This window comes from Mustela lutreola, chromosome 17, assembly GCF_030435805.1.
Source record: "Mustela lutreola isolate mMusLut2 chromosome 17, mMusLut2.pri, whole genome shotgun sequence".
NCBI classification, from domain to species: Eukaryota; Metazoa; Chordata; class Mammalia; order Carnivora; family Mustelidae; genus Mustela; species Mustela lutreola.
Genome location: NC_081306.1, coordinates 15831738 through 15846784, shown reverse-complemented (window position 1 = coordinate 15846784; position 15047 = coordinate 15831738). Strand labels below are relative to the sequence as shown.

General features: G+C 49.3%; 1 protein-coding gene across 7 annotated transcripts in view; it reads right to left on the bottom strand.

Moving 5' to 3' along the window:
• GRIN2A (glutamate ionotropic receptor NMDA type subunit 2A) overlaps nt 1-15047 on the bottom strand; it is a 724518-nt gene that overhangs the window by 33343 nt on the left and 676128 nt on the right. For all 7 annotated transcript variants that reach the window (XM_059155289.1, XM_059155285.1, XM_059155291.1 and 4 more), the window contains one exon: nt 3632-3819. In XM_059155289.1, coding sequence (XP_059011272.1) covers nt 3632-3819 — 188 coding nt within the window. The remainder of the gene's footprint in view (nt 1-3631; nt 3820-15047) is intronic.

Sequence of the window (15047 nt, the reverse complement as noted above, 5' to 3'; positions counted from 1 at the left end):
TGGCTTTCCGGAAAGATTAACTTAAGATGCCCCCTGGAGCAACGTCATTTTCTCTCCCAAGTCTTTGCTTCCAGATGGTTTCTAAAGATGAAGCTGAGAAGACATGTCTCCCAATCCCTACAGTGCGACCAGGGAAGCAATGAGCGAGTGCTGAAGATATGTGTAAGAACTAGGTGTTTTGCTAGTACAAGGAACGCACTTCTGGACTATCGGGGGCCTTTACTTTGTATTTTTTTATTTGCCACAAAGAGGCAAATAAAAATTCTGCCCAGCAAAATAAAGCTTGTTTCCATGATACTTTTATCACCAACACAACACTAAGTAGGCTCTGCTGAACACTGGAGTTGTGGATGAACAATGACGAGGTTGAGGTGGAGAATGGTAACGATGAAGACGGTGGTGATGATGATGGTGATGGTGATGCTGCTACTGCTGAAAATGGTGATAATGATGGCAGTGATGATGGTGGTGGTGATGATGGTGCTGGTAATAAAGATGGAGATGGTGGTGGTGGTAGTGATGGTGGTGATGGTGGTGGTGCTGGTGATCACGATGAAGATGGTGATCACGATGGTGGTGATGCTGATGATGCTGGTGATGATGATGGTGATCACAGTGATGGTGATGATAATGGTGATGATGAAGATGGTAGTGATGATGAAGATGGTGATAATGGTAGTGATGGTGGTGATGGTAGTGGTGCTGATGGTGCTGGTGATGTTGATGGTGATGGCAGTGATGTTGATGAAGATGGTGATAATAATGGTAGAGATGGTGGAGATGATGGAACTGGTGCTAATGGTACTGGTGATAATGATGTTGATGGTAGTGATGATGATGGTGATGAAGATGTTGGCCAAGACGATGCTGGTGGTAATGGTGGTGATGATGATGATAGTGGTGGTGATAATGATGGTGATGATGGTGATAGTGTTGGTGATCATGCCACGATGATAATGATGGTGATGGTCATGCTAACGATGATGGAGATGACCGTCATAGCCAACATTTATTAAACCGTTTCTATTTTCAGTTGCTGTGCTTAGCTCAGCTCTTTCCATGTATCCTCTCATTTCATCCTGGCACGAACCTTATCAGGTAACTATTTCTGCATACGCTCATTTACCAGTAAGTCAACAGAGGCTAAGAAAGATTACCCCCTTCATAGACGTATCTCTCAGTGGGACAATAGATTTAGTTCAGATAGACACTAAATTACTCCTTCCTAGAGGATCTATGTAGCCAACTTCCATAGGCAACCTAGGGAATTAATTGAAGCAGTTTTACATAATTGACCCACTTCCAGAGTAAGGCCCCTGCAGGAGAGGCTCTGCCATTTACTAGCAAGCCCTCTGCGCTTCCGTTTCCTCCTCTGTAAAATGTGCAGAAGCAACACTGCACTTCATAAAGTTATTACGAATAATAAAGAATCCCAGTAATATATCCAGTATGGGGACTGGCCTATCCTTCTCCCTAAATATGTTGCTGTTCCCGAGCAGATGCTGTCAGAATAAGAGCCAGGAGCCCCAGGAGGAGGAGAGTTAGAACTCACTTATTTGACAGCTGTCCACCATGTTTAAAATTGTCCTGTCAAATGAAATCTCTCTCGACCCCCCTGTTCATCCGAACATGTGTTTTTGCACTCAGTCCTTTAACGGCCGGTTATCAGATCAGGACAAGTTCAGGATTTTGTGATACCTACTGATGGAAACAAGACTCTCATTCATTGACTAGTTCAACGGGACTTGGGCAACCAGCTTGGCAGGTGGAGGAAATGGTCCCAACTCTTAGCCCCTCGCGGTGTCCACACCCCTTGTCCTGTAACTCCAAACCCCTCCCATAAAAGGCAGAGCACACTCTGATCTCTTGACCCTGGGCTGGGCCATCTGACTTGCTTTAGCCAGAAGGGTATTGGGAGATGTGACCTCGGCAAAGCAGAGATTCGAAACGCACACGTACAGTTGGGTCTCCTCCTCTGTGCCTGGGACACAGGCAAGAAAAGAACTTCTCCCAGGAAGCTCCTGCCCTTTTGGCCTGAGCCCCAGAATAAACGCATACGGAGCAGACAGCGCACTGGATCCCCAGGGGCACAGCGGGGCCCAGAGCCACCAAGGCCACCGCAGCCTGACACACAGCTCCTCCACACCACCTGCCCTCCCACAAGCAAAATAAACGCCTAGTGGGGTACGCCTCTCAGATTTCACAGCCAGAGCTGACCGACGCAGCCACAAATCACTCTTACACAACAGAGAACATGGCTCAGGATCAGAAGAAGGTACAAATGCCCTGTGGGGAGTTCGGAGGATCAGATGTTCTTATTTGGGAGTTAAATATAAAACACATTTAGATGTTTTGATGGCACTCTGAGCATCAAGGGCTTCATTCTGGGAGCTGAGAGAGAAGGAAAAGTTGCAAGGAAATATGCACCTCGTTCAAATTCCTACCACACTGTACAGGAACGTCTGGGCCTTTCAGTGTTGCATCCGACCGCAGCAGCTGCCGGATCTCCTCTCCGGGCTCCAGGAGGGACGGCCTATTGGGCAACCATCTCTGAACGTGACCTCCAGCTGTCCTTGAATGCAGCGTCTGCCCTGGGCTTGAGCTTTGGTAGCCCACTCACGCTTACTCACGTTCTCAGGGTTAACCTACCATCTGTGCTGGCTTTGCTTTTCCTGCCTCAGTGTCGGCAATTCGGAGGGAAACCAACAGGCCATTCGAGCCAGGACAGGAGCCTGAACACCACGTCATGGAACTCCAGGCACTGAGATCAACTAGGAACTGGAGGGCAATGGTGCTGGAGACATAGTCTGCCCTATCCCCAATACCGATCCATAAACGCCATAGTCCCCACAAACTAGAAGACCCGTGGGGGTGGAAATGCTCTTGTGGCAGGAGAAGCAGGCAGACTGTAGTGGAAAGCCACGGGATTCCTGCTCATATTCCTTTTCTAGAGATCGCCTCTCCTTCACTCCTGACAGGTCCAGGAAAGTCTTTGGTTCACAAGGCATCAGGAACCGTCCTACTGGAATTTGAAATTTAGAACTTAGAGAACAGAGTTTAGGACCGGAGCCTAGTCGTGTGACGTCATGATTTCTCTACCCCAGGGCTACCAACACCGGGGGGTCAGAGAATTCTGTGTTTTGAGATAAGGGGGCCGTCCTGGGCATTAAAAGATGTTGGCCAGCATCCCTGACCTCTCCCTACCCAATGCCGGTAGCAAACAGCCTCCCAAGCATGATAATCGAAGGTGTCTCCAGACAGAGCCAAGTGCCCCCCTGGGGACAAAACAGCCACTGCTGAGAACTGCTGCTCTGGGACAGGACCTGCGCATTGCTGCTGTCAAGCCCCAAGGATTGCTCCCGCTCCTGATTTTTCTCCTAAACCTATCTGCTCAACGCTTCCTAAATTCACTGAGATAGACACTTCTGCATCCTTAAAATAAGTTTCTTTTGAAAACTTCGTTGTCTAAAATTGGTCTCCATTATAAGCAGCCTAAAAAACCATGGTATCACGCGAGAGGCACCCAATAAATAGTGAGTCAAGGCAGGACACGAAGACCCGTGGAAAATCGAGAGAGAGTGCAAGGGTGTCGGGTCCCCTGGAAGTCAGCGGGGGTCCCCCGCGGGCTTACCATCACCCACAAACTGGAGCAGGGCCAGGTCAATCTGCCTCTTCCAAGGCGAGCCCTTCTGGAGGGCGATTCCGTAACCAGTGGTGGCAAAGATGTACCCACTGCCGATGGTCACGAGCTTACAGCCTTCATCCCTGCCAGCCTTGTAATTCAAGACTGCCGCATCGTAGATGAAAGCGTCCAGTTTCCTGCAATGACCAAAAAAAAAAAAAAGAAAAAAATAGGGAGTCAGGTGGACAGCAGGGTACCATTTTGGGGCCCAGCTCCCGAGGCCCGATCTAGAACCACACACTTTCTTTCACACTTTTACAGGGTGACTCATGGCCGTCCCATGCCCTCGTCATCAAAGGATCTATTTTTAATGACGAGATAAAAGCCAGAACCTTTTCTCTCCAAGTTGCAAGAGGCAGCTAAATAAAGACATGAAGAATCCTAATGCCCAAGTGAGTAAACAGTTGAGTTTGCTGGTCTGCTCCGTGTTTGCCCTTAGCACTCCCAACAGTGGAGGACGGCGGCCTACTTAGAAAGGTTTGCATCAGACCAAAATAAAGGTACAGGCGAGTTTGGTGGAGGGTGCGGGAAGAGAGAGTGAGCGCAGAGGAATGATGTCCTTCTCCCAACGGAAACATGTTTACGATCGACTTACATTATAAGAAATACTACATCATAATTTTAGAAACCCAAATAATATGGAACATATCAAAACCACAATTAAAATTTAAATTGCCTCATAATTCCATAATTCAGAGGCAATCTCTGCTAACACACCGGGGAAGAGCCTTCCAAGTTTCTTATTCACGCACGCGTGCACAACACACACACCCCTTTTAGAACTGGGGTTGGCACACTTTTTCCGTAAGGACAAGAGAATCGTATAAACTCTGTGGGCCATACGGTATCACAGCTCCTCTGCTCTGCTGCTGGGTCAGCCCAGATTCAGGTGTTGCAGCCCTAGCCCCCGGCCCCTCAGAATAGGATTTTATTTGGAGATCGGGTCACTGCAGATGTCATTAGCGAACGTGAGGTCACACGGGGGGAGGGGTCTCCAACCCAATGTGACTGATGTTCTCATTTTTTATGAGGAAAAAAAAGGGAGACTTGACCACGGATGGACACAACGCAGGGAGACCACTACCACCGTGAAGGCTGGACTTCACACGGCCACCAGCCAAGCAACTACCGGAAGCTGCGAGACTAGACCGGAACAGAGGCTGCCCTCGTGCCTTCCCAGCACGCAGAGCCCTGCTGTCACCTTCCTCTCAGAGTCCCAGCCTCCAGAACCACGAGACTGGAAATTTCCATTGCATAAGCCTCCCCGATTGTGGTACTTTATTACTGTAGACCTAGGAAATGCATACAGAGCACAGACGCAGCCCCCAAGAACCCATGAATGAATGAACTGAGCTCTGTGCCCATAAGAGGTTATTTACAAACACACACGGGCCCGTGGGCCACACCAAGTCCTTGTTTCAACCCCCCAAGCCTTCTCTGCTTGTTCCAGACCACACACAGTGAATGTCGTCCATGTCCAGAAACAGAGTGGTTTTCTCCCCGCATTGTTGATGTGTTTATTTTTTATTTATGTATTATGTGTGTGTAATAAAGTGTGGGATAAATTCTTACACATGTGTGCGTCCTGGAAATCACCATGCAGAATAAGGCATCGAGCCTTACAATCTCAGAAGTCCCGCATGGCCTTTCCCGGTCCTCACGCCCAAAAGGCAAGCATCAAATCATCCCCTGAAGGCATGGCTGTGACTCAGTCATGACCAAGGTCACCATCAGTGGGCCGGAGTACTGCTTCCAACCTCCAGAGTTATTTCGAAAGGCTAAAGTGATCATCCTGGCACGTGGGGATGGATGGCTCCGAGCTAGGTAGGGACAGGGTGCGGACGACCTAAAGGAGGCAGGAAAGCTAAAACGGAGATTACTCAGTGTCCTGGTACTTTCTCAACGTTACAGCTTTGCTTTCTTTAACAAGAACACATAAAACAGCGAAGCGAAGAAAAATGTAAGTGGCAGGGAGAGGAGGTAAAATGTTGCATCCTTTCGGAGACAGCTGCCGAAGGCCTCCCGATGGGAACAAAGCTATTTGGAATGTTTATGGCTACATGCGTCATTTTCATTTTTTGTGTCTGTGATGGTGAGAGGTGGGACAAGACTCCAAGGCCCATCTCACCAACACAGAGCCTCTGTGGCCTTTCTCCCGAGGCCGGAGCCCTGGAGGCTTGGGGTTATCCTGGGAGAGTATTAAAAGGAGATCAGATCGTCCAGGCGGAAGGGGAAGGAAACGAAACCTCCTGAATGGTGCTGGTAAACCAGAACGGACAACAGCCTTCTGGACAGCCAGCAACGCCGGGAGCCGTGGAAATGCGGAATGGGGAGCTGAAAGCAGTTTGTGCATGACGGCGGGGCCTGCGTGACAGGAGCAGTTGGGGGAGCGGGTAGAGGGGATCTGGTTTCTACTCTAGATCTGGACGATGGTGGGACCTCGGGAAAAGTCCCTTCCTTCTCTCGAATGGCAACTTCATCATCATCTGGGTGATGAAGTGATCACCGCGGGCCCACTGCGAATCTCACCCAGCTGTGCAACTCGGATATCGCAAGCCAGCAGTCACTTTCTGTGACTATCCACAGGGAAACTGAGGCTCTTTGTTTCCCAAAGACTTCGGGGCACGGATGGTCTGAAGCTTAGGTACTTGCAACATCAGTACCTCAACGTATCCACGTTGCTAGGGAGATGCTGGGAGTCTGGGTTTACAGAGACCTTTCCACTCCCTTCTCCTCGTTCCTCAAAAAAATAAACTAATACACACGAACACGTGCACAGAGACCTTTCCCTCTCCCGTCAACCTACCAGCCACGGAGGCATGTCTGGGATGGAATTCTAAACCTGCGCCCACAACGGCACCAGCACTGCCCAGCCCTGCCTTACGTCCGTATCTACGGCCAGGCGCTGATTTCTGCACATCATTACCGTATCTCCTGACAAAATACACGTGAGCTGAGATACAGCCAGATGAGCCGAAAGAAAAAAGCAAGTTTTCTCCGGGAGCCAAGTTTGCAAAGGTGTGGAAGGCCGTCACCAAAGACACGAGTGAAGCAATTACACAGGTGTGCCTGGGGTGGGCTGGTGGCCAGGAAGCGCCACTAGTGCGTCAGCTGGGCTGACTCTGGTCTTGGGGCCGCATCAGAACCAAAATGAGGACAGTTCATGACGGAAAACCTCGGGGCCATGGGATAGGGGTTTCTCTCCCTCATCAATGATTGTAGAGAGCTCCAAGTGCATGTTCAGAAACATCCCAGGGCTTACACAGCACCCTCTGATAGACATGGCTTGTCTGCACAGTGCTTTCCAAATGAGGGTCCAGTAGGGAGACATACAATTGTTATTATAAATATTTTCCTATGTTGTCTCTGAGCAGAGGAGGCCCCACAAGGCAGCCCGAAGGTCCTCGGTATGGCTTCCGAATTCTATACTGCTAGACTCCGTCTCGCGGAGCTTTCTGGAAGAAATGCTCTGTATCTATGCTAATACGGTTATCACACACTTGAAATGTGGTTAGTGCAAATGGGGGAACTGAGGTTTTAATTTTATTTCATCGCATTCATTTAGATTCTGACATAAATGGTCACACGTGGCTAGTGGCTCCTTAAGCAGATAGCAGCTGGGAAGGCTCGGGGGGTGGGGTGGGGGGTAGGGCTCTGAGTCTCCTCGCGCTCTGACTCCAAAAGATCTACCTGCTCTTTTCAACTGGAAGAACAATGTCCCCCTCGTTAAAGAAAAAACTAAGACTGGCTGATGTCCTCCACAGAGGGCCCTGGTGTCCTCAACAGGGGGCTCTGTGGTCAAGGGCTTGGAGCAGGGAGCCTGTGTTTCTGAGCCCCCGTCTTCTCTCTGCAAAGTGGGGCAGAGCATCTCTGCCCTCAGAGGGGGTGAAGAGACGTTATATAAGTAAGACGTGAGCACAAGCCTGGAACGAAACAAATGCTCAAAACACACGGACGCGGTCTGCTGAGCTCAGATTTTATGGCAGTGCTCACGGCATTTGCCACGACGTTCTACGCATGCTCTGTGACCCATTATCTCATCCCACTGGCTGTGCCACCGCCATCCCGACCGCCGGATGAGGAAACTGAGTCACCAAGTGATCATGGGATGCAACGCTACCACCGAGCTTATAGGGGTCACTGTCATATCTGGACTTCCACAGTCTGATGCCAGTGGCCATGACCGCTGTGACCATGACGTCCATGATGCTTATGGGGATAAACAAAGGGAACTCTGTCTATCGCTTAGGAAATTCAGACTGGGGGTTACAGCTCTAAGTCAAGCCCAGTGAAATGGAAGAAGGCGGCTGGATGAGAACAGAGACGCCAGGTTTGAAGAGCTTTGATGGGTCATTCAGCTTTGTCTCCTTCCCAACAGGTGCATGCACAGCCCTGGGCGGTCCAGAGGCACCCCTGCAGAGACCTTCTCTTGCCCCCAGCACATCCTACACCTGCCTTCAAGAGACCCTGAGGCATAGACAGCCATAGCTTCTTGTTGAGGGTGGAGGGTAGGGAGGAGAAATGAAAGTCCCACGCAGACCACAGGCATCCAGGGGCCTGGAGCTGAGCTCGCAGGAGACAGGGATGCTTCGGGCTGCAGTGCGGAAATAGACGGCCCCTCCCACCCCGGTTTGCAGCACCCCGGATGACAGGAGGGCCCTGCAGGAGAGGGAGCCTCGGAGCTCACAGCAGTCGGCTGGAAGCTCAGGGCTCCCAGGTTAAGGAAGCCGGTTCTGCTTCTCTGCTCCGAGTGTCCTGCTCCTGCTTTTCAAGAGGACACCGTCTTTGTCCCCAGCTTCCCAGCTCCTGCCCGTGTCCCATGGCTGTCCCTGGCTGAAAGCTTCTCCCACGGGCCAGGGGAGGCTCAAAGGAGGGGGCTGTGAGATCAGTGATGGGGACAGAGGGCCTACCCGGGCCCCTTCTCTGCCTCCGCTCCCCACAGAAGGGGGACTCTCCTCTCCAAACATCCATGACAAATGAGAGGACACCTCAGCTCCCCCGCCTCAGGGCTGGGACAGAACCAGAGACGGAAAGGGAGCCGTGCCCTGCTGTGCTGTGCCAGGGACAAGACCTGCCTACAGCCCCCGGCGGGCGCCGTGGAGGTGCCGTGGGTGCCATCACACTCCCTGCCACCTGTCACAGGCAGTCCTCAAGGAAAGCAAATGATTAAAAACGACAGTAATTCAGCAGGAGAGGGGGAAATCAAATCTGTCTGCAAACGTGCGGAGAAGCCAAGTACGGGGGATGGAGGAATCAGAGTCACGGGCGCCCCATGCGACGTTAACCCCGCAGTTTTTTGCTGGAGTTTTCGACAGCTCTCACGAGCTGCACCAGCTTTCCCCGGTGTCGGTCTGACCTTGTCACTTCAGTTGGTCTCTCGTGTACCTGTGTGATGGCCTGAAAGTTCACTCACAACCCCAAGGCAGTCTGAGGGTGAACCAGCCATCGCCCTGCATGAGGGCCGGCCGGGGCCTGGAGTCCAGGCATGGCCCCCTTCACGGGAAAGGGACGTGTATCCTGGGGCAGCTTGACATTTCCTAATCAAAAGTTTCCGGTTTTAGCTCATCATCTCCTTATGCATGTTTTCAGATGCTCTCTGGGGGGTCTCCGCACATTTAAAGGCTAATTATATAGTTAAAGTTAATTATTCATTCATTAACATTCAAGAAGCCTTTAACAAGACACTGACTTGTTCTGATGAATTAATGAAACTGGAGTGTGGACGAGCATGTGTGCGTGCGTGCGTGCGTGTGTGTGTGTGCGCGCGCGCACGCTTGTGTCTAAAGTGTCTATGGTCTAAAGTGTTATGAAAATTAAATCTCTTTTTGATGATAAGTGAACATAGTTTTCGAGGTCCCATCAGAGCCTTGTGGAGAAGGGAACGGCTTCAGCCAGCAATTTAAACCAATCAGCACGATGGGGCAACACTGGAGGGGGCTCGTGTCACTCTGTCAGCTCCGTGAAGGAGCCCCGGTCCTGGGACCTCTGTGAGTTTCGGTTCTCTCAGCTTTAAGACGGGGAACTGACACCTCTCTCCCGCGGGGACTAGGGGGGTGGGGAGGTGGCTGCTAGGTGGGTAAAGATGGAAGTATGACATCATCACTCACAGAAGCCGGGACCCTGTAGACCTGCCACCAGGCCCCAGGTACAAGGCTGTTAAGGGGTGGAGAGCATTCACTGACCCAATAAGGGGTACCACTGAGGCATGACAACCTTAGGAAGTGCCCGCCTGGGGAGGGGACAGCGTGCGCAGAGACCGTACCTGCCGCCAGCACGGGATGGCCTAAGTCTGGCTGTAGGAGAATGGTCTGGAGTCACATTTGGACTCCGAGTTCGTGGACACAGCTGTAAAATCATGGACAAGGATGCTTTTGGGGTTTTAGTTTTTGTTTCACAAACACCCTTAAGCTAAGCTAATTCTTAAATCGATGTCTCCCGTGGCCTAAATAGTGTCCAGCATTTTTTGGAAACCGTGTTCACTGGGACAGATTCCTTCGTATTTGAATTTTATGAGGATCTGACTCACTGATCAGCGTCGGGGCCACAACAAAATTTACTAGTTGATAGCTGCTGCCATTCGGAGTTTCTTGCGTGGTTATTATTTCCACCACGTTCCGTTCTACTGGGTCAGAACGGTGTAGAGACCCCAACTGGCTGAGGAAGACTGGGGTCACCTAGGGATTTTTAGTCAATAACCAGTTTCACCCTGTGTGCTTTTAATTGTTGTCAGTTTAATTTGCATCGATCACGTCCACTGGTAATAGTCGCTGTGAACTGGGTTTAGAAAAGACCAATGATTGGGCCTCTGCTTTCGGCTCAGGTCATGATCTCAGGGTCCGGGGATCGAGCCCCACATCGGGTTCTCTGCTCAGCAGCGAGCCTGCTCCCCACCTCTCTCTGCCTGCCTCTCTGCCTACTTGTGATCTCTGTCAAATAAAATCTTAAAAAAAAAAAAAAAAAGACCGATGGTTAATATTTATTTTTTCACTGAGAACCTTCTTAGTGAGACAGAGAAAGGCAGAGAAGAAGGGAGACAGAGATACGGATGGAAACAGGCACCAGGCAAAACAGGAGGACAGAGAGAAAGAACGAGAAAAGAGGGAGTCAGAAAGAGAGATGGGGAAGGTGAGTCAGAAGGACACACACAGTAAGAAACAAGAAAGGGGAGATGGACTTCATGGAGAGAGAGAGAGAGAACACGAAAGCCAACATGGGACACACCGTGCACCCTTTGCCTATGGAGTCATAACCTCAAAAGTAAGAGACAGTTTTAAAAAAATAGAGCAAATCTCTGCTTTGTTTCTGTTAAGTTTAACACTGCACCCAAACAAATCGCGTCGAAGGAGTTGGTAGCTCGTGTAACGCTGTCCTTCACTTTTTCAGAATAAGGAAATGGAGGCCCCAAGATCTCTACCAATGTCGGACGAGTCTGCGTCTCTCAATAACCTTTGATTTCCCCACCTGCCCGGAAGGAAGCAGTCTCTCCTGCGTGGCTGCGCCCTGGCTGCAGGAAGTAACGGCTATGCATTTGGTGAATTGTTAGGCACTAGGCAAATGCGATTTTCCTTCACCCTACAACCCGTTCAGACATTGGGAAAGTACTGATTCCTCCTGGAACATCAGTCTTTTCTACAGAGTTCCCTAGATGACACTCTTCAAGGGTTGGGATCATGCTAACCATTCTACTGAGGATTCCATGGTCTATGATAAAGAATGCTCAAGGGGCGCCTGGGTGGCTCAGTGGGTTAAAGCCTCTGCCTTCGCCTCAGGTCATGATCCCAGGGTCCTGGGATCGAGTCCCACATCAGGCTCTCTGCTCATAGGGGAGTCTGCTTCCTCCTTTCTCTCTGCCTGCCTCTCTGCCTACTTGTGATCGGTCTGTCAAATAAATAAATAAAAATCTAAAAAAAAAAAAATGCTCAAAAATGTTTGTTCAGATTTTTCTCGAATGTTCCCTTGGCGCCAGACACTATGTTGTTCCCCTGCATATCTCATTTAACCCTACAACGTTCTCCTAAGCAGAGGAGCCAAAATGAGAATCATTTTTTTAAATAGGAAAACTGGGGTCTAAGAGGTTTACTAACTTCTCCAAGGTCCCACAGCTGGACGTTAGCAGAGAGGGATTTGAACCCAGGATGTGCAGTGAAAGCATCACATTGTACTGCTGGTAGGAGAGCACAGGACCATGATCCTGCTGAACTTGTCCCACATCAGAACTGAAGGATGGGGGCATCTCGGAGACCAAAAAACATGAAAATGAAAGAAAGAATGGAAAAAGAATCAACATATGATAAAAAGCTAGCATGTGTCAAGATATAGTGCCAAGTACTTTCCATAAAGTCAATTTGTTTAATTCCAGGGGACAAGGATTGTACAGATGCGGGAAGAGCTCAGAGAGGTTATTCATTTCCCAATGGTCACACAGCTGGTCATTATCACCAGGATGTGAGGCTACTGATTTCTCCCTCCAAAGTTCACGTTGTGTACCAAGAGTCTACTCAGAAAATAACTAAATCGGCCCATCAGCTGAATAAGATTAACGCTGTTCAAGAAGGTATATAAATACTCAGACTCAGAAACTCTACTCCTTGCGATCGTGCCGAGGAACTACTTGCAGAACTGCGCAGAGAACTCGTCCGGATTTCTAACACAACCACATGACCCACAGCCCACATAGGGAAATGGTCAGACCATGATGCACATATACGACAGAAATCGTCCCTGCGGTCAAAGAGAATGAAGGCAAAAGCACACCGACGGATACTGAAGACCATTCACAGCGTATTATTAATTGAACACCAAACTCTGGTATTCTGCTCTGAGTCGGACAGCATCGTACTGGTAATTATGTGGGCACAGAGACATATATGCAAATGCGTCCAACAGAGGTCTGGGAGAAATGGCATGTAATACCAGATACCAGGGCCTACCTGGCTGTGTGTTGGGGGTGGGGCAGGAGTGGTGGTTTGGAACTGGGTCACGGTCAAAGGGAGGCTTATGTTTCTGTATGTGTGGTTTTTTACAGTGAAAATTTATTTTTCAACGAGAAGGAATACAGCCTAGTGGTTAAGAGCGCACGGGTGCTGGAGGCTGCTTGGATCCCAGCTCTGAAGCTTACCAGCCCCCGCCTCTGTGGTCCAGCCCCCCAGCCTCAGGACAAAGACGTCCAACTCTCCCAGAGCTGTTCGCTCATCAGGACAAGCAGAGAGTTAGCACTTATGGGTAGAAAGAGATGTTGGGTTAAGTTTGAACGCCAGCTCTGCCCACTCACTTAACCTTTGGATAAGCTGCCTCTGCTCTGTGAGCCTTAATTTGCTCTTCCGTAAAATGGGAGAGAAGCCCTATCTGGCCGAGTCAAAGAGGGAGGAAATGAGATTATACATTCAAAGTCTCCGTGTGAGTCCAGCAGGTGGTAAGAAGAGGCAGTCCCTGGGTAGAGAGAATCGGCCAGGGAGCTCACGCCCCGTCGTGGTCTCAGGGAGGAAGTTCTAACCATGTGTACCCCGATATAAGAAATGCATCCTTTTTGGGGGGTTGGTTTGGTCCGTGGATTCCTTTCTTCTCCGCCTCTCAATGGAAAGAGAAATATCGCCCCCTTTGAAAACAGCATTAAGATGTTCAAGGGAAACGAAAGGCATTTTAAGGTTCAAGTATGAATAAAACTGGTTCTGGGTTTTGGACACTAGTGGGCCATTAGAAAGCGACTAACCGGGCCGTGTGATGGGGATGTTCATATGTTCATATGTATTTTAACTTGTTCATATGTATTTTAACTTGTGGCTCAAAAAAGGGGCCCCAGAGCACATGTGACCCAGACAAGCTACCTACTCTCTGCGTGCCTGATTCTTCCTTTGTTAATGGGGAAAATCATCACAGTCATTGTCTCCTAGGGTTGCTGTGAGATTTAAATAATGCAGGCACAACATTTGGGACACTACCTGGCATGTAGGTAAGCGCCCCATAAATGTTATCTGTTAGTTAGAAACACCTCGCTTAATTCCCAAAGCAATTCACGTAGCTTTTTCCAACTGCGACACAATGAGGTTTAAACATACGGATAAAGCAGTCTGAGTTAAGGGAATTCAGAGGTGGGCTCGAGGCTACGGCCGTAGGGAAAGTCAGGAAGCAGACAGTCAGGACATACGCTCTCCCCGCAGCTGCTAACAGAGGATGCTACACTGAGCTCTGAAGCTCGGCGTAGCTCGAGGGAAAAAAAACACCAAGTGGCTAAGAGGGACTGTGCTGTCCACCAGATAAAAACATGCCTTAAAGTGGAGGAAAGCAGTGCTGTTCAGGGCACAGATGTTTGAGAGATGGCGGAGGACGGCGTTCTCAACAAATCGGTCTACAAAGATGGTATCATCAAGCTTTTGAAAAATAGCTCTTTCCTGTAGGGGCTCCAGTGCCAGCCCAAGGATAATGAAAATGCAGAGCAATGACAGTTAAATTAATTAATATTTCTCTCGCTCAGGGAAATCTCTCCCAGTCGTTAAATGTGAAAACAGTCCAGCGAAATGAGAGAGGCTCAACCGAGAAAAGCAAGGCATGGATTCTGCACGCACCCCGATTCGGGACGCAAGCTGTACAAACGGGGCAAGCCCCAGGAGGAAATGCAGTGGGGTGTTCAGAAGAAAATTTTTTTTTTTTTCCCTGAGGATTGCAAGTGGTACTCATGTTCTAGAACATCTGCTACAGGGGCAACCTGGGTGGCTAAGTCAGTTAAGGGTCTGCTTTCGGCTCAGGACCGAGAGCCCCACCTTGGACTCCCTGCTGAGGATTCTGCTTTTTCCTCTCTCCCTCCCCATGCTTAAGTTTTCTCTCTCTCTTCAAATAAATAATAAATAAAATATTTTTTTAAAAGATTATTAAAAAAAAAAAGAAAACATTTGTTATACGTACCAGCATAAAAAGGAGACCGTCTCATCATCTGGCAATATTTCTGATAACATTTTGGTGTACTTTATTATTTTTTTTTTAAAGATTTTATTTATTTATTTGACAGAGAGAAATTACAAGTAAGCTGAGAGGCAGGCAGAGAGAGAGAGAAGGAAGCAGGCTCCCTGCTGAGCAGAGAGCCCGATGCGGGACTCGATCCCAGGACCCCGAGATCATGACCTGAGCCGAAGGCAGCGGCTTAACCCACTGAGCCACCCAGGCGCCCCAGGTGTACTTTATTTTTGTCTCCTTTTTCTCTCTCTCTGTCCTTCTGTCTCCATCTCTGGGTTTCCAGAATTGGGACCCCATTTTATTTATTTATTTTTATTTTTTTTTTCCAAAGATTTTATTTATTCCACAGACAGAGATCACAAGTAGGCAGAGAGGCAGGCAAAGAGAGAGGAGGAAGCAGGCTCCCCACTGAGCAGAG